Genomic DNA, 26,823 nt, shown 5'->3' with positions numbered 1-26,823 from the left:
TGAACATTCTATCTGAATATCTTTAAGCAATGTCAAGTGTGCCTCTAATTGAATATCTTAATAAATCTGAACAAAATTGGGGCCAGTTTTTCTTGCAAAGTTATTACTTTAGCAACAAATCATTTAACCCCATTTGATAAAAGTGAGCAGGTGAAGAGCATCTGCAAGTAATAGGCTGTAAATTTTTAATTTCCAGTATAAAGGAAAACCTTAGGGAAGCAAGCCGTTAGCGGACAATGCACACTATTAACACCTCACATGGGGTCTGGATGTCATCCGCTCTCTCCATCTCTCGAGTCATGCAACAGTTTAGCTCCAATCCTACTGAAGCCGGATATCTGTCCCACATATGGCATCACAGATCAGACTTCCATCCACGTTTTTCTACAGACGAGGGGAAACTGCCCAAACAATCTGATCTGGCACGCTGCGGTGCTTCACTTGTTCTTAAAGTCGCTATTTCAACTCTGACATACAGTGCGACTCGATGCAATATCTCTCCACTGCGGATGTCGATTTACAGAAATCCCTGAGCGCTGCCAGCAAGATTTTCTCCGGGTTTTCTCTGAGGAGATCTCAGGCGTGGATTCTAGACAGCTGTACTACTGACCGTCCGTTCGATGTTAGCAGTGCGGCTGCTGTGTGGCACTGATCGCTGAAACCAAGGCTGGAAAAATGCTGGATGGGAATCAATTTATTGAATAAAAGCTCTCACTGAAGGAACATGCTGGTAAACAGGAATGAAGTGACACTCGATGATTGAGCCATTCAGACCTAAACGTTCCAAAAGTTAAGCAGCCGACTAAAACCTGAGGGGCGTTTGTGAAAAACTCCCAACCAAAATCCAGCAAAACCTTCATCGATCACCAAATAATCTAAAAAAAATAAAATAACCGTGTAAAGGATTAACTTGTTGGTGTGCGTTTAAATTAATGACACATACAATGAAGGACAAAGGCCACACGTCTATCTAAGGTGACTTCAAGCTCTGAAAGTGTTAACTTTGGACGTAATGAGCTCCATTTGAACATCTTATCATCTTTACATTGAATTACTTTGAACTCATTGCCTCACATAACTTTTTCTAAACTGAGCAAACCGTTTGTATTGAGAATGAACAACTTATCAACTCAATTTGAGGACTGATGTCTTTACTTGACCATGACAGCGCCACGATGATTCTCCATCGATGCGTTGACAGAATATAAACAAGAGTTTAAAATCTTTAATTGTCTAACGTAACTGGGGGGTTTTCCAGCCTTAAATTTATAGCCACGTGATACATTTAGAAATATAACTATGTTGTCCAGTGATCTGTCTGACTGGATTATGGCATCACTGAACAGGATGCAGTTTTACAGCATTTTTGCCCCATTTGTCTGTGTCACCTCATGGGGCCGCTTGTCCCCAATCCACCCTCCTGATTAGACACAAAGGGGCTTAGAACGCTCAGGAGACTGTGCAAACAATGTTACTCAGGTGCTCATCTGTACCGGGTGAAGTGTAAGTCCAAGAAAAGGGGGAAAAGAGCAGAGGCACTCTGAGATTTATGTAATATAAAAAAGCCTTTAACATAGCATGGCAAGTAGGTTTAAAAACACAAGGGCCACCATCCTGATTCCTGGCTGCCGACCCTCAGATCCACTCCTGTCCAGCAGGATTCATCGGACAACTTCTATAAATCACGAGCAACAGCCGAATGCCCTTCCCCGTTGACACTGGGACTATTTTTCCCCTCTGTTCTCTTCTTTTCACAGATTCGTCCTCAAGTGCAATGTTGGACCACTGTCTAATGTATTCTAAGCTGCTGCTGCCATGGTAACCCCAATGCAGGATTTTGACCCCCGGTTTAGCACTGCCAGGGTGGTGAACTTGGGGCAGGTGGAGGGGCTGAGCGGCTTTAACCGTAATCCCCGCCACCGTCCTTTTCTAGAAACAGATCATCTACAGCAGCAAACATCCGCGCTCCACAAATCCAGCAGGAGGAGAAGCGCTACTGGCTACCTGGTTGGATGACAGGGGATCATCTGGTGTGCAGAAGTGCATTTCAAAAGATATCTGTCCAAAATGTGCGGTGACTAATAGAAACGACTGCCAAATGAGTCACTGCCTTAATTTCTGTTTCGACGTGTCAAAGGAGATCCCCAGGAGGTGATAGAGATTAGCTAAACCTCATTGGCAGAAAGCGTAACAACTATAATGTAGAGGAAATAAATTACGTCCCCCGCAGCACCTGCTAGCTGATAAGATAACTCACCGTGGAGGGGAAGCCAGCCGAGGAACAGCACAGACTGAGAACTGTTTGTTGTGTGTGCGTTTGATGCCCGCAATGTTTGTCCTAAAACATCCTCTTGAATCATGATTTCTAGAAGCCAGTCCATATGGGTTTTGTTTTTTGGAGTGTTAATACACGAGGGAAGGCACGTATGTGATGACACTGCACGAGCATGTTGGAGTGGGTACAGCTGTAGCACTGACGTAACTGGGTGAAAGCTGATCCTCTCAGCCCCTTGGTGGGGGCAGTGGTTGCTGGAGCTGGGAGCTGACTGACTGTGGCTGAGGGAAATCTGAATGAGAAGTTTCCAGTGGTGACGATTAGAGATGGCTGTCGTCCAGTTGCTATGGGGGCTGATGGGCTGTGTGTGTGAGTTTGTGTGAGTGTGTGTGTTTGGGGGGGGGTAGACTTATCAGGGGGTGGGGTGGTGACTCTGCAAACTCACCCTATCAGCTCAGCTATAGCTCTCAGGCACATCTATACCTCAGTGTCTCCCCCTCCTCCTTTGCATGCGCATACCTTGGTGTCATTTCTCCTTGAGGTATAGAGGAAGCTGAGTATCATTAGGACACACTCAACCATATATACGTATGTGCACGCTCACAAGCACAAACCGGATTCCTCCAACTGTAAAAGCCAGGGAATTTACCAATAACAATCCAAGATGACTCAGAGGGAGACACACACATGAAATCCTTAAACACACACACTCTTCATGCACCTTCTCTGACTCTCGGCAAACTAGCATGCTCACTAAAGGTGTGGTCCTTCTCACATGCACACTTAACTCTGATGGAGGACGTTGGGGTTGGTCTGCTCGTGAGGTAGTGCTCCAGCCTCGTAATTCTCTCTTACCTGTCCAAGATGTCATGGCTGGACGTGGCTACGGCTCCCAGCAGTCCCAGTGCTGCACTCCCCACCGCTGCAGCAGCCCCGCTGCCTTCCTCCATGATACTGACTCACCGCAATGAGCAGCCTGCCAGAGAAGTGGAGAGGGAGGGACGAGCAGGAGGAGGAGGAGGAGAGGGAGGGAGGGAGGGAGGGAGGGAAAGGATGTGAAGAGGTAGATCAGGAAGGAGAAAGCCGAATGAGATGAAAAAAAGAAATATCACATGTAGAGACAAGAGGGACGATAACGAGGAGGAAAAAGCAGACGGTGGGAGGAGTGTGGGGAATAATGACAGGGGACACAGAACTGTGAAAACGATGTGTGGTGGAAGAAGTACAGAGGAAGATGGGGGGGGGGGGGAGAGAAAAAAAAAATCATTAATTGTAAGCGTAGACTGTAAATCCAGTGAGTCATGAGCTTTGCAAAGCAGGGTTTCACTTCGGTGTTAACACATGGAGATTCTAGCACACACTTGTCAGTGTGAATCAACAGTCAAACACCAACATCAGCTGCCCTGCCACCCTCTGCTGTCTGACGTCTGTTCCCCAGGCCACAAACATAATGGTCAAATCTTTTCACAGCCAAGCCATTTTTAAAATCTCATCTTTTACACCTCTACAGGAGCGCTTTGTTCACGTGTCACCTGACTTACTGACAGTTTGCAGACAGAAAACGCAAGCTCGGTGGAATTTGAAGTAAAGACTAAATATCTAAGAAGGACGTAGCCGGCATGACGTCAGTTATTGGCTTTCAGTTTCATTCCAGTTCTGTCACATTATAACACAATTGTAATCTAGTTGTTGGCTATAGATTTGCAGTGTTATCCGGTTTATGCCATCTAGGGCTTTGGAGTCAGAAATGAACAGAGAGCGATCAACATCGAGTAGCAAAAACGGCACTAAATCATGAATCAGTGTTGCCCTAATCCCGATTATAGAATTCAAACCTTCTTTACGATTTTCATTTGTGGGGGTAACTATAGAGCAAAAGTTTCATGGCAAAAAGGTCAAAAGACAATCTTCTGAAGTAAAATTAAGAGTCTGTTTTATACAGATGATATGAAGTAGTTTGGAGCAGGAAGAAGCTGATGGCTAATAATCTGGTAATACTGCCTCCATTACAACACTCGGAAGTTGAAAATCTTTGACTTAAAAAACTTTCTTTGGATTAGTTGAACATGAGTTGGTATTCCATCTGATGATGCAGTTATTCAGAGATTCAGTTGTCAAGCTCCTGTCTTAATGCAGCTTTCACCTAAAGCCCTCGGGCCCTGCCGGCTAGACCAAACTGGGAACAAAAATAAGCTGTAAAATGTAGCATTCACACAGTTCAGAGCACTGTCTGTGGCGACAGCTGTGAAATTCATCCAACGAGCTACAGATTAGTTCAGCATAATGGACAGCGGTGCGGCTTCCTTTGTAATGTCCCGTTCTCGTGTTGCTAACATGCAAGAAGCGGTTACTGTCATGCAAATGTGTGGCCAACAACGTACATCCATCCTCTGGTATCTTATCCTCAAGTGTTCTCTTAAGTTTATCCCATGTGGAGTTTTACAGTTGTACAAAATGTGATGGGATTGTGTGGATCTTCAACTGTATTATGCAGTTCCATCATGTTCCTGAAAACTCCACTCATTATAAATGAAACATTACCAATGGGCCACATAGTCTAACATATACCCATTGTTGTCTCATCAGCGATGACATATTTTACAATTTACAATTTTATCAATACTGCGATATATATCGATATTTTGTTTCCCGATAAAGTATTGATTTTTTTGTCCACGAGTATTGATTTTTTTATTTATTTTTTAATATTTATTTATTTATTTATTTTAAAGCAAACTTTATTGAAAAGTAGGACGTTCCAATTAGTGAAAACACAGAACATTAATATAATACAATACAATGCCAGGAGGTCACATTCTACAAAACAGTGATAAATTAGTTCATAAAAATGTTATATAAAGTCTGGCGGTGTTGTCCTTCCGCTTCAAAGAAAACGGACCACCAGTCCAATCAGCGACGATTCATGTCAAATCACACTGTCCTTATTTTTCAGAAAATGATGTAAGTGTATCGAATCGTTGGCTGAATATCGTGTATCGTATCGTGAGATTCGAATATCGCTACAGCCCTAAGCCTCAGTGCCCTAAGCATCAGCTTCCGTTGCGCCAGCAAGACGGTCGCACTGTTGGGAGCTCCGTCGTCGCTACCAAACTTTCTGTTTGTTTTGCTCGTTTTCTTCGTTCGTTTCGTTTGCATTACAGTGTCACTCATACAGTATGACCAGCAGACACTTATGAATATACGTTCGTCACTTGGAAAGGATTATTTTACGAACTTTCACTCAACTTTCCGGAGTGCGAGCTCGGACTGCAGCGGGCTCTTTGTTGTTCTGCCGCTCTGTTCACCTACAAGACGGAGGAGGAAGAAATGAGGCCGACGTGCTGGAGTCCTCGTCCGTACTCGAAAAAGGTACTTCAAACCCACTTTACCAACCATCTTACTTGCCAACGTTCAGTCCATTGACAACAAGATGGATGAACTAAATGCACGGACCAAATTCCAACGGGACATCACAAACTGCTGTGTTTTGGCATTCGTTGAGACGTGGCTCGTCCCGGAGATACCCGACACAGCTGTTACACCGTCGGGATTCAACTTATTCCGCCAGGACAGGACTGCTGACTCAGGCAAGTGCAGGGGCGGAGGGGTGTGTTATGGTTAACTTTTTATGGGCTACGGATATAGCAATAATGGTATCTCACTGCTCTCCGGTCCTTGAGCTGCTAACTGTAAAAATCAGACCCTTCTATCTACCGCGGGAGTTTACTGCCGTCATCATGACGGTGGTCTACATCCCCCCTCAGGTAGATAAGGCTGCTGCTTTGGATGAACTGTATGGTATTATTAACAGTCTGGAGAATGTGCACCCAGAGGCAGCCTTCATTGTTGTTGGAGATTTCAACAGAGCTAACATGAAGAAGGTCCTGCCGAAATACCATCAGCACATTGATTTCCCAACACGGGGAGACCAGACCCTTGATCACTGCTATACTGCATTCCGGGGCAGTTATAAACCCCTCCCCCGCCCTGCTTTTGGAAAAGCAGATCACACCTCCATTCTTCTCCTCCCTGCATACAGACAAAAGCTGAAACAGGTCAGACCAGTTATGCGGACAGTCTATCAATGGTGTGATGAGAGTATAGAGGCTCTCCAGGACTGTTTTGACACCACTGACTGGCTGATGTTTCGGGAGGCAGCAGATGGGGACATTAATGAGTATGCAGACACTGTTACTGGTTACATTCACCACTGCAATGATGATATGGTTTCCAAGAGGGCTGTCCGGTCCTTCCCCAATCAGAAGCCCTGGGTTGATACAGCGGTCCGGGCCAGCCTCAGAGCCAGGTCTGCCGCCTTTAACTCAGGGGATCCTGATCAGTACAGGAAGGCCAGATATGACCTCTTGAGGGCCATTAAATCTGCCAAACGGACCTACAGGTCCAGGGTGGAGTCCAACTATCATGGCTCTGACCCCAGGTGCATGTGGAGTGGACTACAAGCCATCACAGAGTACAAAGGGAGGGGCTGCAGTGAAACCCAGTTCTCTGCACTACAACCAGACGAGCTGAACGCCTTTTATGCTCGTTTTGAGAAAGAAGGTGACCCCCCTGTAGCGGAACTACCTGATGACCGTGACAGCAGTATGCCTACTCTGTCTGTAGCGGAGGTGAGGCAGTGCCTCAAAAAGGTCAACCCTCGCAAGGCCCCGGGCCCCGATGGCATCTCAGGTAGGGCGCTCAGGGGGTGCGCTGACCAGCTTGCAGGGGTCTTCAGTGACATTTTCAACCTCTCCCTCAGCCTATCCGTACTCCCCACCTGCTTCAAGAGGACCACCATCGTCCCTGTGCCTAAGAACACTAAAGCCACCAGCATGAATGACTATCGCCCGATAGCATTGACCTCTGTCATCATGAAGTGCTTCGAGCGGCTTGGTCAAATCATTCATCTGCTCCTCACTGCCTCCCACTCTGGACCCGATGCAATTTGCATACCGGTCCAACAAGTCTACAGATGACGCCATCGCCCTGACAGTGCACACCGCGCTCTCCCACCTGGAAAAGAGGGATTCGTATGTGAGGATGCTGTTCATTGATTACAGCTCAGCGTTCAACACCATCATCCCCTCCAGACTCGTCTCCAAGCTTGCAGATCTGGGACTAAACACCTCCCTCTGCAAATGGATCTACAGCTTCCTGACGGGGAGGCCACAGGTGGTGAGACTCGGTGACCGCACTTCAGCCACAGTGGTCACAAACACTGGCACCCTCCAGGGTTGTGTGCTCAGCCCCCTCCTGTTCTCCTTGTTCACACATGACTGTGCGTCAACGCACAGTTCCAACCTCATCGTGAAGTTTGCTGATGACACAACCATCGTGGGCCTCATCACTAACAGTGACGAGTCAGCCTACAGAGAGGAGGTGGACACCCTGACAACATGGTGTCAGGAGAACCACCTCTCTCTCAACATCAGCAAAACGAAGGAGATGATCGTGGACTTTAGGAGGCGGCAGGGGGTGGAGCATGCACCTCTCCACATTAACGGATCTGAAGTAGAAAAGGTCAGCTGCTTCAAGTTCCTTGGGGTTAATATCAGCCATGATCTCACCTGGTCTGCCCACACAGACAAGGTGGTCAAAGCTGCCCGGAAACGCCTCTTCTTCCTGAGGAGACTCAAGAAGTTTGGCATGAACCCAGTCATCCTCACCAACTTTTATAGGTGCACTATAGAAAGCATCCTGACTGGCAGCATCTCAGTGTGGTTCAGGAGCTGCACAGCCATGGACCGTAAGGCCCTACGCAGTGTGGTACGATCTGCTGAGTGCATCATTGGTAGGAAACTCCCAACCCTTCAGGACATCTACCACACAAGATGTCTTCGTAGAGCTGGCAGAATCCTAAAAGACTGCCACCACCCATCCTTCAGACTGTTCACCATGCTGCCTTCTGGTAGGAGGTACAGAAGCATCCGGTCTCGCACCCGCAGAATGCAGAACAGTTTTTTTCCTAAGGCCATCAGGCTCCTAAATGGACTATAATGCACTCTCATCACTTTCACATTCGACACTTACACTTATACTTTACACACTTTATACTTATACATGCCTACCTCCACTGCAGATTGCACTGCAACCTTAAATATTGCACAACATTGTATTTCTTTTTTTATTTTCCTTATATTATAGTTAGTATAGGTCTCTGATTAGCATATGCTATTATGTGTATTATATGTACAGTACAGCTCTTGTAATTAGCGTTAAAAATGTATATTGCATATTGTAGTATCCACATTGCCTATCTATTGTACTGTCTTGTAAATATTTTTAGTAGAGTACTTATGACACGACATGTTACGGCATGTTATGTCCTGTCTTGTTATGGTAGCTGCTGTACGGTGCCCTGTCCTAAGAATTTCAGTGTCCAGTCTGACTCTGTTGTTCTGTGTATCTGACAATAAAAGACTTGACTTGACTCAGTGGTAAATGCTGGGCAGTCAGACAGTAGTATCTTTGACTTTGCCTGGCTTGATGCGTTTCCTTTACTACCCCATGTGGGTGACCAGCTGTTAGGTCTGTTAGTTGTAGAAAAAGAAAGCTGCTTTAGAAAAAAACTGGCCGAGACGACTTCCTCTTTTCCATCTACTGTGTAAAATACTCAAAATACTTCCACACACGGCTTCTCAGGTGCTTTGCTGTCATGATTGCTCAATCGTGAAGGCAAACCGATTTGTTGATCCTTTGTGAACGTTCAATTCCGCCCATTTTTAACCGTTCACATTAACCATAGTTTTAAATGAATGTTCCAAATGTTCATGACTCAATTAGCACACAACTTGGTTCCTCAGCTTACTACTGGGTCTAGAAAATGTTACAAAAGTTGTTTTAACATCCTCTAAACTATTTACTAAAGCCAAAGGTGTCCTATTTTTTATTTTGTTCATGCAAAGTTTCAAAATCCAAAAGATACTTTCAAATGAGAACAAATCCATAAAATCAAAAGATGGAACCAGGAGAGGTGAGCTAATTTGCTTTCATTGCTTTCTTTTGGGTCGAACGCTTTGGGAGCCGGTGATCAGATCAGATAATGAATAATAAGTCCGTTCTGCCGTTAGAATAGAAGTGCTTTCAGGGTTAGCTCATCCGTCTTCAGCAGCAGAGCAGATTCAGACCGGATGTGCGATGTTCGTTTGTGGTAGACATCTGTCCATCCTTGGTTTGAGACGGGCTAATGCTTGCCGAGAAGTTTTCATACCACATTAGGTAGCATAACAGCTTTTTATAGTGTGTGTTATGTCATTCTTGACAAATACAGGTCTTCGAAGTACCTAGACGTTCATGTTGATTAAATAGTCACAGCCAAAGTATATTTTGTACATAAATTCCTGTTGTTTCTTTGCTCTATTTCAGACAGGTAAATTTAGCTCCTGGGCAAGAAAAATATATCAGCTAAATGAGGGTGACATCGGGACCTGAGGTTGCAGTTAACATTCCTTCTCGTGTTTTGACTAATTTCAACACTGCGCACGTGTCGCACTAATCTCAAATTTCAAGTGCTTACATCCCATCAAATATCTCATTGTTGTGCTGTAATGATGGCAGAAAACACCCTCCCAGGTATAATTACTATAGTGCCAACGACGACATGACTAGACTTGGTCAGTAGTTGAGTAAACGGATATAAAAAATTCTATTCTGTCCTGGCAGATTTCTGGGGGAAATGGGGAAGCTGGGACGGGAGGAGGTGAAAGAGGAGAGAGAGTGTGGGAGGAAGAGGATTCTCATGGGCCACACTGAAGCAGCTGGTCCTACATCTGAGGCAGAAGGATTCCCAGAGCGCTTTGGTGGGTACTTTAGGTACCTTATAACATCAAATAAAGACAATTCATCCTTCCATTTTTTTATTTTATTTACCCGCTTTATCAAAATCAGATTTGCAGGGGGTCTAGAGTCTAACCCAGCTGCCAACAGGTTGCCAGTCCATCACAGGGCCTAAAGACGATTCGCCCGTGTTCAAAAACTAATATTCGACAATCCAATCCAATCCACTTTATTTATAAAGCACAGTTTAAATAAAAACAAAGGTTTCCAAAGTTCTGTAAAATAAAATAAATACAATAAAACATAATAAATACATAATACTTTTTTTATTTTTCTTGTATCTTTTATTTGTATCTTTTTTTATTTAGTCATTTATTATTAGTAGTAGTAAGTTAGTAGTAGTATTTTTATTAGAATTGGTATCATTATTGTTGTTGTTAATATACAATCATTGTAAATATTAATAATTTTTTGAGCTACTTGACTAATGTCCCCCATTGGGGGATGAATAAAGTATTTTTCTATTCTTCTTCTATTCTTCTAAATAAATAAATAGACTGTCCACCCCACCCCAAATAAAATATCTGTGTACATAAAATCAACAGCCTACGTGGTATTAAAAGCCAAGGAAAAGACAGTATCGACAATGATAAATAGCATGACGGTTCAAAAACCCATGAGTAAGTTTGTTGTAAAAATAAGAAAGCTCATCTATAAATCAGGATTTATAGATGATTTATAGATCAGGTTCTGGTGTCCATGTTTTATCCTGTGATTAATGCGAGTCTCTGGATGGAAAGTGTGGCTCTGCATGTGTGCAGTACACGACTTAAAACCCCCGTTTTAAAAACCCTGCGTCGACCAAACAACTCTAATGTATTCTAACATCGACTGCTAAGATGTAGAGGGGGTGTGACACACGCCCAGGGCATCGTGGACACACAGACACAGGCTATATGCTGACATTCATCTCATGACCTGAGCTAGTGCAAACTCCACAAACACACACAGCTGAAAACTTTGTGTGCGTGTGCTTAAGCTCCTGCCTCCACATGCTGCAGGTGTGGAAAAGCACATCTCTTTTTATACACACAGGGAATGAGATGTGTGAATTAGTTCAAAGAGAAAGTGAGTTTGTGTATGCCGAGCAGGCAGCCAGGCAGGGCAAAGCGGGCTGAGCGTCCCACCAACACCTGATGCAGCAGAAAACACAGAAAAAGGCCGACCTTGGGAAAGGAGGGAGACTCGGCTCATCTCAGCGATTAAGCCGCGACGGATAAGGTTCTGCACGGGAAAACAAACCTCACCGTCATCACAATGACTGTGTAACCGAAGATGAGTCGAGAAATATTCAGCTGGGTCACATATGATCACAGATTTAACAACAAGAACAAGGTTCATATAGCGTCTTATTTCTGACCTGGGCCTCTTCGAATCTAGGCTAAAAACCTACTTATTTAGGATTGCTTTTAATACCCAGTAGTATGATGACACTTTTATCTTATTTTATCTGATTCGATTTTGTTGTATTTTATTGCTTTCACTGTTGTTTTATTGTTTTTTATTTGTTTTTACTTATTCTTCTCTTTATTTATTACCTGCTGTAAAGCACTTTGGTACACGGTAATGACTGCCTGTAAAGGGCTGTATAAATAAAATACATTTACATATATATCATAACCTTGTTATGCGGTTATGGATGCTGAACAACGTAAACAACACAGAATAAGACGACTTGCAAATCATTGTTGAAATTGAGAAGCCAGCCACAAGCTGTAAAAAGAGTTGGGAAAGAAAAGTTGAGCAAACAAACCTTAAACACCTGGGGCCAGATGTGTAAACGATGAGAACAGGCACAACCACAACTACAACTTTTTTTTTTCTCTCCTCTGGTGGAGAATGTGCACACCTCGTGCATTTTCCAGGCCAGGTTTACACATGTTCTCAGACCAATTTAAGCCCGATGTGGTGACAAATGTGAACATAAAACAAAACCACAATTTCACCAGATTATCACGGAACGATCAAACCCCTCTGAACTTGATTCAAATCCCTTTTGTGACATACTCCCACAGTCGTGCAGCACGGTTGTGAATCGGGATGGCTGCAATGATGCTTTGAAAAGAAAAACAAGTATTTAAAGATGGTTTTGTAGTGCTCCAGGATTTCCGCTGTTTGAAGCCTGCTTCATACTATAAGATTTTAAGATGTTCACTTGTACACAACGGCCCACATCTGTGGAAAACCAGCGTCTCGATCCGCGTGAACGTTACAAAGATTCCAGAGGCCCGTGGAGACGCCTCGGTCCCTGACTGTATGGGCAGCTTGTTTGCCGTTTTTAAGGATCCTCATCAGCGAGGAGCTACGGCCAATGAGAACACAAGAGACGAGGTCAGGGGACTCGAAAGGAAAATAAAAACACGATCCAGGACATGGAGAAGAAAGTATGGTCTGCTCAGACGTCTGAACAAAATATGGCAAAACATTGGTCAGAACGCCCGGCCCCTTTGATGTCTCCAGCTCGAATATCATGACTGACTTCAAAGAGGGAAGCAGCTGAGAGAAGCTGCAACCTCAACAACCAGGTGTGCAAGCAGATGTGCAATTAACCGTTTTACTTGTAATCCAGCCTCGTAAAAATGTGTGTAAAATCACCAAATAAAACTAGTTTCTTTTTCTCAACTTTGCTGATGAGTGTCTCATTTCACATTTGGTCAAATTACACTTCATTGCTTCCACTGTCATTTCAACAGAGTGGTGCTTGTATGTGATATTTTCGGCTAATCATGGGAGGGTGTGCAGCAATTCAATGCTAGAAATGGGAATGAAGATCGGGTCAGGCTGCACGATTTGGGAAAAACTGGATAAAAAACTGTTTGGACTCCCTCTGTTTAATACCACAGCTTGAAGCCAAACTATCACAGAGGTTCGTGGGAAAACAGCCACGGAATTGCTATTAAATACATTTTGTAGAACTAATATTCATATAATTTCATAACGACTGAGATTCTTTAAAAAAAAAAAAAGGGGGGGGGGGGGGGGGGGCGCCTGCACATTTGTGTCCTTTTACATCGTTTTAATGATGAAACGACCCACAGTTTGATGCACATGGTCCAAGGTGATTCCTCCTCGGATTGGGTTTAACTGGGTATAAAAAGGAGGATCCCAGAGAAGATGAGTCAATTTAACTGAGGTGGTTCATCACTGTAAAAACCAAAAACTAATTACGTTGCTGCGGATTTAACCCTTAGGAGGACCTTCATTATCCTAATCCAAACTAAACTAACAACTTTAACCGACTCAATCTTTTACAACTAAATATTAAATTATATTTGAGGGATTTTAACCCTTTAAGGATCAGTATGCTTACATAGCTCCACTGTTTGTTTGTTTGTTTTTTTAAACCGAAAAACAAACAAAATATAATCTTAAAAGGTTTCCACAAAATTCATTTCAACCAATATGTGATTATTATTTTTATTGGATTAATGATTGGCAACAACAATGATTTTCATGCATTTTTACTTGCAAAAAAACTTTCAGATTGAAAGCTAGTAGTTCAACACAAACAATGTGGGATCAAAAATGGCATTTTCCATGATTTTCCAAAGGGAGATCTTTTGTCATTGGGAACAAACGTGTCAGGGTTTTTTTTTCCTTAGCTTCGCCATTCTAGGCTAATATAAGGAACTTTTTTTAATGAATAACCTCTGGCAAAATTGAGCTCAATTCATTCAGCGCAGTCACAACGGCTTCGAAATAATAAAAGAAAAAAATGAATGGCACAAAATGTCCCTCAGATCTCCAAAGCTGTTAATCATTTACAAAACATGATAGTTCCTTAAAGATCATGTGCTCTGACAAATCAAAATTAGATCATTTTCAAATCATAGAAGCATCTTTCAGGCAGAAAAGCAATGGTACGATCTGACTCCGTGAGCACATTGTTCAAAAGTCAGCATCTGTGACAGTCCGAGGGTGCACAGTGCAAAGGTAGAGTGAACATCAGTGAAGACGCCATTATTACTAAATGATGTATGCAGGTTTGGTGACATGAAGGGAAGGCCTTGTTTATTTCATCAACAAAATATCAATCATCATTCTGCATGGGTTGCAACAGACTCTTACATGCTGAGTCTGGATGCTCGACCTGCTGTTAATACCTGCCAAACACTGCATTACTAAATGAAAAATAGGAAAAAAGGAGACTGAGCTGTTGTTCTGAAATGTTACATCAAGTAAATGTAGGAAGAGACTTCCCTTTCAACACCGCCTCCCTTGTTGCGTCACAAACACTGCCAGAGTGTGATGAACAGTGTCCCAGTTTGTTGTTATTTCTTTTCTAGTGTCTCTACTTTTTTTAAGGAACGGGGTAATGAATAACGGCATGCCTGTTAGCTGTATCGGAGGAAATGACAACATTTGTAAAGCAAATGAAAAAGATAACCATCTGTTTGTAAAGTACGATGCAAAAGATTAATGCCTGGAAAGAAGAATGAACTATTGTTCCAATGCAAAGTCTTGTTTTTTGTGTGTTTTTACTGCACAAACATCTCTCCATGGACTCAACTGAAAATCGGACAAGTGTCCCGTGTGGCCTCCTTCCTTCATCTGAAAGAACAAACTATTCAAACATATTGATGTGCAAATTAGCCATGACGTCAACGCGAGTCCCTTCTGAAGCGGTTCCTGAAGGACCTGGCAACAGCATTCAACTTCCCACTCTTTTTCTCCTTTCTTGTTTTTTCTTTTCCGACAACCCTGCTGAACTTGGTGGTTTCCATGGACAGAAAAACAGCACTTTGTAAAGAATGTGTAACTCACAACAGAGCTTCTCCTGGTATATTAAATCTTTAAAACACTTTGCCGTTTTCTTTTTTAAACTACATCTCAAAAGGTGACGCAAAGAACAACGTCCTCGCTGATTTGCTCATCCTGGGTTTTGGATGAGCAGGTATCAGCATTTGCGGGCCAAGATAAAAACAGCATGTTAAAACTAGCAAGCTTAACTTAATTTCCAAGTCAATGATTCATAATGACAAATGGACATGTGACTCTTGAGCTCAGCAGTGCACAGGGCACTTCAGTTCATCCTGCCCTATATGAGTAACATATTGCACCACCTCACAGTGGAGTTGGGTTTAAAACAGAAAATCAAAACCCGAGTCAGGGCTGGTCTCACTGCAGTGGTGATGGTGGAGCTGCAAATGACTGACAGACAGCTTGAATCATGAGACCACAGAATGGAAACGTGTTTGGGGAAAAAAGCCTGCGCCTATGAAAACTTAAGAGGGAAAACTTGACTACGAGTCCCAAGATGCATTTCAGCTAGGGCTGGGCGGTATGGCCTAAAATGTATACCCCGGTAAAATTTGAGCCACTGACGGTATACGGTATATATCGCGGTATGGTACTTTTGTATATAAATTACAACAGAACAGTTTCTCAGTGGTTACCATAGCACCAAATAAACACTTTCAATCAGGATGTTTGCAGCAACATTAAATTAAATGTATTGTGCAAAACAGAAAACACAGGAAATATAAAAAATATATACGTTATATTTATATTTAAAAATAAGAAAAGGAACATTTCCTCGAATAAACTCTGTGAGAGAAAAGCCGCTGCCTCTTGGATAACGTAACTTTCATAGGCGCCTTCCACTTTTTCAACATGCTCAAATATGCGTCATGTTTCAGACACCCCATTTGTGCATGTTAAGCTAACTGCTTGTTAATACGATAAGTGTTTTATTACTTTGCATGTCTTCCAAAAGAGAAAATAATCAGGATTTTGAGGATGTTACCGTTACACACCAGCTGAGACGCAGGGTAGCAAAACATTATGGGCGTGAAAACGAAACTTAGAAAATCGGCTCGGCGCATGCGCAAAACCACAAAATAGCAAATCTCGACAAGTAGGAGAAATCGACAGAACACCCGCTTTGACCCGTTTCATATTCCGGAGCATGGTTAGCCCGCAGGTGGTAAAAGAAATTACTCGTGTTACCTTGTCTTGCGATTACTGTCGCCCGGCATATCCAAGCGGATGTTCAAAACTTTGCATTACTGCCATCTACAGGACTCATGAGCTATTACGGTATAAGGTATGGCAAAAAAATCTCTACCGGTGGTGAAAAATACCGCATAAGGTATGATACCGTGCATACCGCCCACCCCTAATTTCAGCAATAAGCTGTTATCACTGAGCCTGAAGCCGTCACATGCGCAGCCCTTACACGTCCTCTGGACACAGCGCTGGTGGAAATTCAAAGACGAGGTCTGAAATATCTGCGTTTAATTAGACTTTTCTCCTCTGCCAATGACTCTAGTCAAAGAGTTGCATTTTTTTTAATTTTTTTTTAGCAACATCATGAGAAAAGATCTCCTGTATCAGCATGCATCACCTTGGGAGTAATGATCTGTAACCATTTGTCATATGGAGCTCCTTCCTCTTTTTCTTCTTTCTTTCTAAATCGTTTCAACTAACAAGTTCCTCGCCCACACTCGTTCTTCTTTTCAACTCTGCCGTGCCACTGTCGCACTTTGACGTTTAACAGTGACACCGAGTTTTGCTTAACGAGGCTGGAGCTACTCAACATTCCTCCAATTGTGCCCAACTCCTCAACACCGCAAACAACATTGAGCGCTTTTGGCTGGCATCTTCGCCAATTTACTGGAGAACAGTGTGGAGAAATGCCCTCGTGCAACTCTTTAAAAGGAGTAGAATGTGATAAAACGCGTCACTGCAGAATCCCAGGCTGTCTTCATCCGTCCTTTGTCCTCGACGTAAACAGCAGTACAGCAAGTATAAGGGCTGCCTGCTAATTAGAGTGAAACCGTTCAGAAAGGTCACTCGGATACAAGTTTGATCTTTGAGAGAAGCATGTACACTCTGCACCTGAGCAAGGAGCCGAGGCTCCGTTTGACAGCAACATCTCAAGTTTCTAACGTGCGAGCGTGTAAAAAACACACACATACAACATTATCAAGTTTGTGATTTGACAAAACAGTGTGCCACAAAGGCACCGCTTTGTCTTGGATTTAAGGGGGTGACTTTGCAATTCTGCTGCAGAGAGATCAGTCACGTGGAAGCCAGAAAGTGTGACCTTCGACAGAAAAGGTGTGCGTGCCTTTTGAGAGGCGAACATGAAGGCAAGGCATCTTTATTTATATGGCGCATTTCATACCATGTGCTTTACATAAAGACAAGGCATTTAAAAGGACAGAAAAACAAGCAATTTAAAGAGAAAAAAAAAATTTGAATAAAAATTAAAACACAGTCAAAAGCAATCAAAGAAGAGGGGAAAAAGAAAGATATAAACTCAGCCATAAGCACACCGAAAGAGAAATGTTTTTAACCTGGATTTAAAAGTGCTTACAGTTGGGGCTGATTTCAGTTCTGCTGGTAGTTTGTTCCAGTTGTGTGCAGCATAACAGCTAAAAGCTGCTTCACCGTGTCTAGTTTGAACTCTGGGCTCCACTATCTGACCTGAGTCAGCAGATCTCAGAGCTCTACTGGGTTTATACTCAGCTAGCATGTCATTCATGTATTCTGGACCTAAACCATTCCGTGATTTGTAGACGAGTAGCAGAACTTTAAAATCTATTCTGTATCTGACCGGGAGCCAATGTAAAGACTTGAGAACTGGGGTGATGTGATGTGATCTCTTTGTTCTGGTTAAAACTCGGGCTGCAGCGTTCTGAATGAGCTGCAGCTGTTTGAGACTCTTTTGGGGGAGTCCAGTCAGAAGACCGTTACAGTAGTCAAGTCTGCTGGAGATGAAAGCATGAATCATGTTCTTAAGTTGATAAAAGGCTGATTTGGTAACTAATTTGATATGATTGTTGAAGGTCAGGTCTGAAGGAGTTATTGAGGCAAAACTACAGAGCACCAAAACAATAGTCCACAAACTACGGGGAGGGGGGGGGGGGGGGGGGGGGGGGGGGTGCATTTGCAGAAAAGTTAAAAGGCCCTCCAAAACACACCATAACTCCCATAACTCAAATGCTTACTCTAGTGGAAAAAAAAGACACTGTAATCCATCAGATGAGCAACACACGGCGCAGAATCGGCCGGGTTCCCCTCCCTACGAGACATCGCGTGTGTAGTGTTTTAAAACAAAACCCAACTAACCAAACTAACTAATGATTACATTTGTGGCAGAGACAGTTTAAAAGAAGGCCATGAAGACAGGTGGTAAATCAAGGCTGCCACTTTTAGCCATGAGAACCATTTCATTTCGAAGTTGCCTTGAAACAGGTACGCCTGTGCAATGTTGTGCACGTGCGTGTGTTTGCTTAGAAAACCCCTGTTAGCCATAACAGCTGATTTTATAGGCTGGCCTCCTAGGAGACGAAACAGAGGATTTGATGAGCCAGACTGCATTTTGGGTACGCATCGGGGAAGCTAATCTCACAGGCAGCAGAACGTGTGAGCCTGCTGGCAAAGGACGGATGAAACCACTCTTCCAACCAGCTGGTCTAAAGGAAGGAGGCAGGAGTAATTGTGGCTTTATACATATCATATTATAATGTCATATGTAGAAAGAAAAGCAGCTACTCAACTGTGAAAAACATTTTCTATTCATAAATCGTTAACCTGCATGTTATTTTCTGAGTTGATGAGTCGCCTTTTCTATAAGGTCTCTGAAAGCAAACATATAAATAAAAAAGTCACTCGAAATTTTACCCTTGGGCTCTGATGTCAATCATTTTCAGGATTTCCTTTTATCAGACGGCAAGAACCGCTGTGGACCATGAACGGACGCATGATCTCCAAAGCGAGAAGCAGCCGTTACCGTTCTTCTTCAGTGAATAAGTACGGCTGCTGTGCGGTTTACTGACAAAACCGACGCAAAAAACTGTGAAAACAACAATAACAGATGGTACGGCTGCAACAAGTGCAGTGGTAACAAAAACAAAACACTGTGTTTGGAGATATTTGCATTCGACTTGGCTGAATGGTGACAAGCTGCTGTTTGCAGCTTTGCAGTTTGGATTTTGGTCCTCTGTAGAGAACTTTACCTTCTCATCACAATGTTCATGTCCCAGCTTTCTGAATAATTCCTTGACGTTTACTTCTGTGCATGAGAGATATTAAGGCACACAAACCAAGAGTTTTCACATAAAAAGTAGGGCTAGGGCGAGTCAACTCATTGCTATCGTGTTAACTCATCGATTATTTAACGTCATTAAATATTTTATCGCGCATTAACGCAGTTTTTTTATTTATTATTATTATATTTTTGGGGCTCTTGTGCCTTTAATGGATAGGACAGTTCAGAGAGACAGGAAGCAGGGGGCAGAGAGAAGGGGAACAACACGCAGCACAGGGCCGTCCGATGCGGGACTCGAACCGGGGCCAGCTGCAGCGAGGACTATAGCCTCTGTACATGGAGTCTTCTCACTGTAGTAGTTCCAGTCTAAAATATCACTTAAAGGCAAAACATACAATTGATACCAGCAAGTCACTCAAGGAAACAGACAGTGGAGCGAGGCTTCTACATAAAAATGTTAAAAGTGTGTTTGCACAACAAATGTTATGACACTTTCATTAATATGGCAGTACATTTAAAATAAAACTAAATGCTAAAAGTTATACACTATCCATCCATCCATCCATCGGGTCGCGGGGGCAGCAGCTTGAGCAGAGAAACCCAGACGTCCCTGTCCCCGGCCACTTCCTCCAGCTCTTCTGGGGGGACCCCGAGGCGTTCCCAGGCCAGCCGAGAAACATAGTCTCTCCAACGTGTCCTGGGTCTTCCCCGGGGCCTCCTCCCAGTGGGACAGGCCCGGAACACCTCACCAGGGAGGCGTCCAGGAGGCATTCTCACCAGATGCCCGAGCCACCTCATCTGACTCCTCTCGATGCGGAGGAGCAGCGGTTCTACTCCGAGCCCCTCCCGGATGACCGAGCTTCTCACCCTATCTCTAAGGGAGAGCCCAGACACCCTGCGGAGGAAACTCATTTCGGCCGCTTGTATTCGCGATCTTGTTCTTTCGGTCACTAGCCACAGCTCGTGACCATAGGTGAGGATAGGAACATAGATTGACCGGTAAATCGAGAGCTTCGCCTTCTGGCTCAGCTCCTTCTTCACCACGACGGGCCGGTGCAGAGCCCGCATCACTGCAGACGCCGCACCAATCCGTCTGTCAATCTCCTGCTCCATTCATCCCTCACTCGTGAACAAGACCCCGAGATACTTGAACTCCTCCACTTGGGGAAGGATCTCATTCCCGACCCGGAGTTATACACTACTTTTGAATTAATTTTTGGATTTTGTGTACAAATGCGATTAATCGGGATTAATCAGGAAAATCATGTGATTAATTAGATTAAAAATTGTAATTGTTGCCCAGACCAGCTTACGAATGGATTAATTGCCGGACGATTGCAGCAGAGCTGCCCTTCATGACAAAAATCTATTTTTGCTAACTGACTGCACAACTTCAGTGATGTCAAATGACATCAAGAGGCTGTTTTAAACCCCCGTGGAGGCTGACCGTATCTCAGTCATAGTCAGACTGCAGTTCAACAAAAGTGTGAATCACGGACGAGGATGAGCTCATTTAAAAACTCAATTTTGTCTCCGGTGAGGGTCCATTAAGGCATGCACAAACATATGCAGAGGAACCCATAAAAGGACACAACCCCTTTGATTTAATTCTATTTGATTATGGAGGCCTGGCGGGGACACATTCCAGACACGAGTCACTTGGCTCTTTTCTAGAAGCTGTATCCACGTGAACTGAATCTAATGAACTTAATCGGCAAGGAGCAGACAACAGACGACTGACCTTGAAGCTGATTCAGAAGCCCGAATAGAGCTGGATGATAAACCTTGTCTTGACAATTAGCAGGCTAAAATCTGATAAGGTACCGACTCACAACAGCACACCACTGGGTGAGTACACTTAGCAAATTACCCGAGAAGATGATGCGATAGAAAGTGAGATGTACAAGTGAACGACTGAGCTGAGAAATGTGCAGACAGGAGAAGCAGAAATAACTCTGATGGTGTAGCTATTACCACTGAGCGGCAACAGTGGTTACCTCAACCGTCACTTCAATATCTACATCTAATCAGAATGAGCACCTCTCAATTACCAGAACCGGATTACTCGTCAGTCCCATCAAACGAAAAACTCTTGCCACGTTTGCTCCTCCGCCTGTCGACCTCCATTCTACTTCATTTACTTAATTTGCTCGCAGTGAAGTGCAAACAAAGTAGTGAGAGAGACGATCAAAAAGAGCTCGGCGTATTACAGCGTTTAGCATGAGCAGCAGGCCATGAATTACAGGAGACTGACGGTCTGTCGGCACAACAAAAGGTCAGTTATTAGCCGTCAGCCTGTAGACGGTTACTCATTCCTTCATTTAGACAACAACATCATTCTGAGCTCAATGTGCTGACAAACGGTGCATCACCTGACACAATGACCAGCACAGGACACTGTTTACTATAAATGGCTGCCTTGTGCTCTCCTCAACTTCCTCATGCATCAAGAAACGCCTAAAAAAGTTGAGCTAAGTCAGAGTTCACGTGAACTAAAATGGAGCACTTCAACATTTCTTTGAGATTGTCATATATATATAAAAAAAATCTACACGGCTGTAATGCCACTGTAAGGCCACACAGATATCAGAAGAGCTGGGAGGGTTTTCTCCCTCACTGGCCAATCCTCTCCAGACATTTCTTTTATTCATTTTTGCAACTGTCAATGTATGTGCTTGCTGTCAAATGCGTGCTGTCAGCAGTATTACCGAAGTGTAACACGTTATTAGAAGTGCATTCTCCACCCAAATATACACAGCTAACACATCAAGCATTTGATCCTGCGGTCAATCTGCACCACCAGCTCTGAATGTAGGACTAAAATAAAGTATTTACTGAAGTCTAAAAGGATAACGTTAAATATCAAACTAAAGAAATAAAACATATTAAAAGTTAGGAATAGTTCAGACGTGTATAAAAAGTATGTAAGAAGCAGCTCAATAACTCACAGAAGTGGGAAAAGGAGTGCCTTTCTAAAAATCAATAAACGACCTTAGCAGCATTGTGACTTTAAATGTAGCTGCAAAAACCTAATTATGTCATTCTAATCTCTCCCAGTTCACCTTGAACGCAGCCCCGCCCCACATCCCTCTGCATCAGCGAGCAAAGAAACACCAACTCAGTCACAAATCCTCCTCATTTCCACCCGCTTCGCTGCCATGTTGTGTTGTTTTCAACCAAAAGAGCTCCCTGCAAGTAATTTCCCAGAAAACCGGAAGCTTCGTCTTCACCTACTCTACTCGATGAGTGAAAGCGGTACATCGGTCGACCCGAGAGCAGTGAGCTGGGAAGTGTGAAGCTACTTTCTGTCTGGGTGATGATTTCATGTATGAATACAGCTGAAATCACTGCATAGAAATCATGCAATAGGTGCAGCAATTTGTTCAAATGTGGACATAGATTAAAACAAAACAGAGTTTGTATAATTCTAACAAGCTTGACAGTCTAAATTTGTTTTACTGCATTGGTAGTTTATTAGGTAAGTTTCATCAGTTTTTTTTTCTGCAACTCCGGTTCATCCCTTAAATTAGATGCCTATTTTACGCTTGAATGAGTCATACAGTTGGTCTGTGTTAAGTGGGTTAACAAAAACTATTTTCCTCTAAACATATTCGGGGACAATGAGTTGACTAAAAATAAATAAATAAATGAGTGAAAAGCAGCCAGAGTCCAAAGAAGAACTTTGAAATGACCTTCGGAAAGCCCGGAGAACTATTGCTCGATAACACTTTAAAAGATTACAAGAAAGTCTGGCTCCTCGATGGTAGACATGGGCCAATTTCCAGTTTCATGGTATGCCGCTGTTTTCAAAACCACTGAAATTTTCTGTCATACTGTCCTGCGGTAGGAGCATTTTTTAATGGCTTGTTAAAGAGAGAAAGTGCAGGAAACCGCCAATTTGTGTGCAGGGTAACGGCCTCCCTCCCCCCTCCAGTTGGTGTCTCTGTCTGAATCTCACACTGGCCTACTTGGAGACAAAATGTAAAGAAATTAGGGGGTGGATCAAAGCCTTTGCAGAGCATTGTATGTGTGCTATGATGTATACTTTGTAATCATTCAGCCTAAAAATACAGGGACATGTTTTTTGTCCCGACTGCCCAAACCCAACCAACACCCTTTAAGCAATTTTTATAAATTACAACACTGTGAACAAATCATTTAGTTCTACAAAAAGCCAGCTAAAGATTGTGGGACTTATTCAGTGGAATCCTACTTATTCACATAAGACGTTAACAACATCCACTCCGCAACTTAACTGGAAACTATCACTTTACTGCTTGACTGACTTTGAACAGCTCTCTGCTTTAACTACCTGGCAGTTCAGAGACTAAAACAGAGCAATAGCCTGCGGTAGAATAATTCTGTCTGATGTGAAGCGTTTTCACCACCAACATGTGGAAGGAAGAAGACAGGGCCCCCCCCAATCGCAGCATGCTGACTCACAGTGACAGACACTAAATAAATAAGTGATTTATCAGGGCACCTTTGACATAAATCTCCCAGAAAGCTGAGCTGAAAATGCCGGTAGGTTCAGCTGAAACTAATCCTCTGTCCAAATGAGGCACCTCTCCTGTCAGTTCACTTTGACAGCGTTTGCAACAACGGAAAGAAACGCTGGAGCAAATCCATGGCTCGCTGATTGGATGCAGCCCTGTGTGTTTGGGCTTCATTAGCCTCTCCTCCTGCTCTGATTAATGACACAGCAGTGGATTGCCGGTGCTCCATCCTGACAGCACAACTCCAACGCTAACCATTGAAAAGAAAAGAGCCTCGTTTTCCAGCTACGAGTTTCAGCTCATTAATCAAAGGCAGTTCACTTATATAAATAATTTTGTAACACCAACAACTAGGGCAAAAAAAAAAAAAAAAAAAAAAAAAAAATCGATTAAATCGATTTTGGATCCCTTTCATTTCAAATTTTGCAAAATCGATTTGTAGGGCATGAGATCGATTTTTATTTTTTATTTTTTCATAAAAGATTTTTTTTCATGAAGTTACTGGTTCCAATCCACACGGCTACAGTAAGAACCGTGTGTTCCCCAGTCCAAGCAGTCATCAACCCACTAATTCTGGGGACCTGTAATTATACCTAGAACTAAGTGAGCTACCATAAAAGTGAAGTGCTCCCTCAAGTGGCTAAATCTAAAACTACACTAAAACCTACCTATAGGTGAGACTAAAATGGCTCCAACAAATGTATTTGATTAAGTAGGCTGTCACGTTGAATATAGTGTAAAATCTTGCTAATACTTCTTTCCACTGGGTGGCTTCAGGTGTTACTAATATAATGTAACAATCTGTTAACACTGTCAAGCCACAGCCCTTTGAAATATTGATGTCAAAATGCAACATTTTGGGATTAAATCCTGGCGCCAAGAGGAGCAGATGGAACCAATTCGGATCGGATCGAAATTAATCGATTTAAAGCCCTAAGAATCGAAATCGAATCGGTCCAGGAACTTGGCAGTGATACCCAGCCCTACCAACAACAGACATTGAACAAAGTATGACCGGCTGTCACGTACGACTCCATTTTTTATTATTTTTTACGACTAGTGCAAAAATACAGATTGACTTGCAGAGAGCATACAAATCAGAGCCGGCCCGCTGCAGTTCAAAATGTGCCCGATCAACAAAAGCACCAGAAAAAGAATTTGTTATCTGACAGCTTGTAGCTTTCCGTAAGCAAATGCAAACTCATGCATTCAGGGAAACCACTCTTTTGCACAGCACTGTGTGCATTTTAAGGATTTCTGCAGGGTTCTCCGCAGGTTTCTGGAAGGGTTAGGCACTATTATGTTGGGGGGGGGGGGGGGGGGGGGGGCTTTTTGAGCATGTGACAGCTGCATTTGTGCTGACTCATCGTAAATAATTTTCCACAGTGGAAGTAAAAAATAACAGGGGACTACACAACTTGCTGAGAGAAGCCTCTCAGAAATTAGATAATGAAATGATTCCCGTCAAGTCCACCAGGCGAGACCAAACATGGATGTAAACATTTGGTTTCATAATGTTATCTGTATGTTTTACACATTTCATCTGCGGTGTGATCTCTTATCTGGGGGGTTTTCGAGCTCAAAAATGTAAGCACGCTTACAAACGTGCATTTTTACACACGGTGTGACGGGAGAGTGTGTCACGTGACACCTTTCAGCAAGTTGATTTTCAGCAATTTAAATTTCATTAATTTTAATTGTGATTCCACGTCAACGTTCATCAAATCCTGCTTTTACTTAATCCCCATTTAGATTAAAAAGAGACTATCTCACAATGTAACAACCCAAGGTCAAAAATCTATTAGCTTTCCACAAATATTATTTTCACTTCAAGGTAAAGCCACAACTTTGGCTAAGCCACACATAGTAGTTCACATCAAAACAAATGGGCACATTGCTGTGTTGATGCGTGGTATAGTTAATTCAACTCTGTGCACATGCACAGCCTTTATAAGCAAAGGGAAACCAGATTTAGGAACCTATAGGTGGAAGTGAAATGTACAACAGGTACCTAACAGGTACGTCATACAAGGCATTTTGGATTTGGCTCCAATTTTGGACAGAGTTTCAGTTCACAACCTTATTCTACAGCGTTGATTGCCAACCTGGATTCGAGTGGAGTTACAAAGATCATTTTTGGGGGTTAAGAGATATTTGCATAGAAAAATGTGTGCAAAAAGACCAGCAAATGTAATTTACTACAAAGTTTCCACCCGGCCCGCCCCCCCTCCAGAGTTAAATCTCCGATAGATCAGCTGCTGCGACAAAGTCCGAACATGTCAGCAAATCTCCCAGAGCGTTTGTTGCCACTGTGCAAGTGTGCGTGTGTGCTGGTGAGTTTGTCCTTTCTGTTGAGCTGTACATAGCTTTCCACTCGCTGCACGCTATTGAGGATACATACAGATACACATGCAGTACTCTTACCAACACAATAAAATTAACATAATGACTTCCACTGCCTAATTTCTGTATCAAATGCTGCCTCCTGAGCGCTTAAAACAGCCCCGCATTTCCAGCTGGCAGGCAGAACTCCCCTAAAAAGGTTGAAAGTCAGAGTTTTAGAGCCATCTTTACGCCACTTTCTGAGAAATTTAATCCGCTGTAGACTTAAAACTGCATATTCCCCCGAACACTTGTTACAGAATAAGAAAACAAATATTACCAGGATGGACTTAATCACCAGTACAGTTATATTTAAGTTAATTTGCTGATTATATGGTTTAGAGAGACAGATTTTTTTAGAAAACGGGTCAAATCTGTCAAATCTAAACTTGCTTTTATGCACAATATTTCACATGAAAATTGTAAAGCTGACGCACCTCTCTGTAAAACTGTCTGAACATTGATGAATAATTCCCCCATGGGTCTGATATTTCACTTTCTCAATCATAAAGACTGAACCTTCACAAGAAAAAAAAAAGATGAAAAGTTGACATTCATGCTGGGCCATAAATGTCTTCTCATTTGAGAAAAGCCCTCTTCAACCATTTCATGGCTCGTGTGAGTTTCTCCATCCATCTCAGAATGTGCTGATTGTTTGGGACAGATGGCAGTCCTCAGTCTACGTTCCAATATCCGATAGAAGCAATGAAATAATGCAGTTATTACAATTTATCGGGACTTTGGCTGCAGCAACTGGAAATAAGTAATTGTGGGATTGCAAAACTGACCATCAACAGAAAACCAAAGTCCTGTGAAAGATGAAGAGCTTCCTTTGG

General features: G+C 43.0%; 1 protein-coding gene across 6 annotated transcripts in view; it reads right to left on the bottom strand.

Moving 5' to 3' along the window:
- The window catches only part of arhgap32b (Rho GTPase activating protein 32b), a 110,488-nt gene that overhangs the window by 71,727 nt on the left and 11,938 nt on the right, over positions 1 to 26,823 (bottom strand). For all 6 annotated transcript variants that reach the window (XM_075486586.1, XM_075486588.1, XM_075486589.1 and 3 more), the window contains exon 2: positions 3,131 to 3,470. In XM_075486586.1, coding sequence (XP_075342701.1) covers positions 3,131 to 3,225 — 95 coding nt within the window. In that variant the 5' untranslated portion in view covers positions 3,226 to 3,470. The remainder of the gene's footprint in view (positions 1 to 3,130; positions 3,471 to 26,823) is intronic.

The sequence above is a fragment of the Odontesthes bonariensis genome, chromosome 16 (genome assembly GCF_027942865.1).
Source record: "Odontesthes bonariensis isolate fOdoBon6 chromosome 16, fOdoBon6.hap1, whole genome shotgun sequence".
In the NCBI taxonomy this organism is placed as follows: domain Eukaryota; kingdom Metazoa; phylum Chordata; class Actinopteri; order Atheriniformes; family Atherinopsidae; genus Odontesthes; species Odontesthes bonariensis.
Note: the sequence above shows the minus strand (reverse complement) of the source record. Positions and strands in the feature narration are given on the sequence as shown.